The sequence below is a fragment of the Sinocyclocheilus anshuiensis genome, unplaced genomic scaffold, assembly GCF_001515605.1.
Source record: "Sinocyclocheilus anshuiensis isolate Anshui unplaced genomic scaffold, SAMN03320099.WGS_v1.1 scaffold565, whole genome shotgun sequence".
Classification (NCBI taxonomy): Eukaryota; Metazoa; Chordata; class Actinopteri; order Cypriniformes; family Cyprinidae; genus Sinocyclocheilus; species Sinocyclocheilus anshuiensis.
The window spans coordinates 205,457-207,531 of NW_015539869.1; the positions used below are offsets into that span (position 1 = coordinate 205,457).

The 2,075-nt window shown below is 42.7% G+C and overlaps 1 protein-coding gene across 5 annotated transcripts in view; it reads right to left on the minus strand.

Moving 5' to 3' along the window:
• LOC107685037 (calmodulin-regulated spectrin-associated protein 3) overlaps positions 1–1,794 on the minus strand; it is a 15,464-nt gene extending 13,670 nt beyond the window's left edge. For all 5 annotated transcript variants that reach the window (XM_016481460.1, XM_016481463.1, XM_016481461.1 and 2 more), the window contains exon 1: positions 1,541–1,794. In XM_016481460.1, coding sequence (XP_016336946.1) covers positions 1,541–1,670 — 130 coding nt within the window. In that variant the 5' untranslated portion in view covers positions 1,671–1,794. The remainder of the gene's footprint in view (positions 1–1,540) is intronic.
• Between the last annotated feature and the right edge of the window lie 281 nt (positions 1,795–2,075).

Below are 2,075 nucleotides of genomic sequence, written 5' to 3' on the forward strand. Positions count from 1 at the left end.
GGCGTAAACGCGGTTTTGTTTACTATGCAAATACTGAAGCACGCGTGACGCTCGCTGTGATTTCCGGCCTCTGCGTCTCACTATATGACGGCATGAACAAACACTTAATCTCCAGAGCTGCTGTGAGAGTCACTTCATGAGAATTTCACCGTTTCATTTGAGAAAACTAGCATCATCATACTGTATACACACAGAAACTTCATGGCAACCTGTCAAAATAACAGTACGGTTTAACATGTAACAGAAATATATTACTCTTGTATTACTTTTGTACAGTATAATGTACATCTTTAAATATTCCATTTTTATCACATTTAAATAAAACTATTAAATGATAAAAATAAATATTACAACCAGATTAATAATACAATTAATACAAGAAAAAAATAATACAATTATTAGCCTATTAAAAAATGTTTTAAAAGAATATTCACACAATTTTTCTTCCATGTATTAAAGGGGGGGTGGAGAAAAAGTTTGTAGGGCCATATAATAACATATAAGAGCAACATATAATAACAGGTATTATTAAGACATTAAGATAGATATATATATATCCTGTGATGTTTTATATATATATAGGTCATTCACCGTATGGGTGACATTTCTGTCTCCAGGACTTTATATGTACAGATATGCATGAAAAGCATGTAGTCCATGAGGCTATTTTATATGTATTTGCTAATTTTATCCTAAAATCTCAATCCTGATTCAGTCCTGTTACTCATATATATTAACTGAGTAACAGGACTGAGTAGTCATCTGATTTATTAATGTAAATATTAGGCTTCATCCATATTAATCTAGATACATTTGAAAATGCATCTTTTTTTAATCTATATTTTGGCCTTCTATCCACACTGACACAATGTTTTTGTTCCTGCATTGTTGTCTTATATTACATTCCTGCAAGTATGACAGAAAATGTAGGCTTCTTGCCATTTCTGTCCTGTGCCAGTGGAGTGTGACCTGCACTGAAAGCAAACAACATCCACAGAAAAACTCAAAAGGCATTATTTGTGACAGATTTTCAATAATTAAATATTCGTATTACTAGATTCAGTCTTTAAAAAAAAAATGGTTTTTTTTTTTTTTTGAAGCGTTTTGGAAGCAAATGGCACCCATTCGGTGGAATGACCCAAATATTTGAGATGTCACGATGGGACTATTGCCAATCAAAGACATTATCTGAACGAAAAACGCTTTTGGGACACAAAAGGCTCCGGGCCTCTTCAGACGCTCCATCTGAAACTCCAGCGAGGCTCCTGAGCGCAAAAACAAAGGCATCCTCGCCTGTGTGTGTGTGTGTGCGTGTGTTAATATTCGGGGTTGGTGGAGATAGTGTGCTATTAGTGTGTTGGAGCTGCTTCATCGCTGCTATACGACCAGCTGCTGAATCACTGGATCTCACACAGCCGCGGTGACGCCCTGCGCTCCGGTACACGCGCTCATCTCCAACACTGACGCTCACACACACACTCCTCCGTCTCTGCGGCAGCGCGCGGATGCGGAGAGTGGTGCTGATGCTGCAGAGGTTTACCTTCAGGTCCGCGGCTCCGGTCGAGCAGCCAGCGCACACCGGCGCGGGTCTTGGCGCGGGCGGGGTCGTACCGGTCCAGCGGGCAGATGTCCGGCATCGGCGCGCCCCTCTTCGCCGCGGACGCGTCCATCACCAAGCGGACGCGAGAGGAACAATGAAATAACGGGCGAAAAGGCGCTTCCTACGGCGTCATTGTGCGGTGTGACACCGGAGAGCGCGATGATCCGTCACCGAACGCGCCGCGGAGCGTCCCCCGAGCGTCAGGTGTCCGCTGGAGCTGTCAATCACACCGCGGCCGTCCAATCACGCGTCAGGATGGGCGGAGCCAAGACAGAAGGAAAGAAGGAAAAAAGACAAAGAAAGAAAGAAGGTACCTACCTTTTCTTTCTTTCCTACCTACCTTCTTTCTTTCAATAAAGAGAGAACGAAAGAACGGAAGGAAGGAAAGAAATAAATACTGAAAGACAGAGATGTCTCCTCACACTGACTAAAACACGGGAGGATGAGCAGAGCTGGACTCGATGTAGAGCTGCAT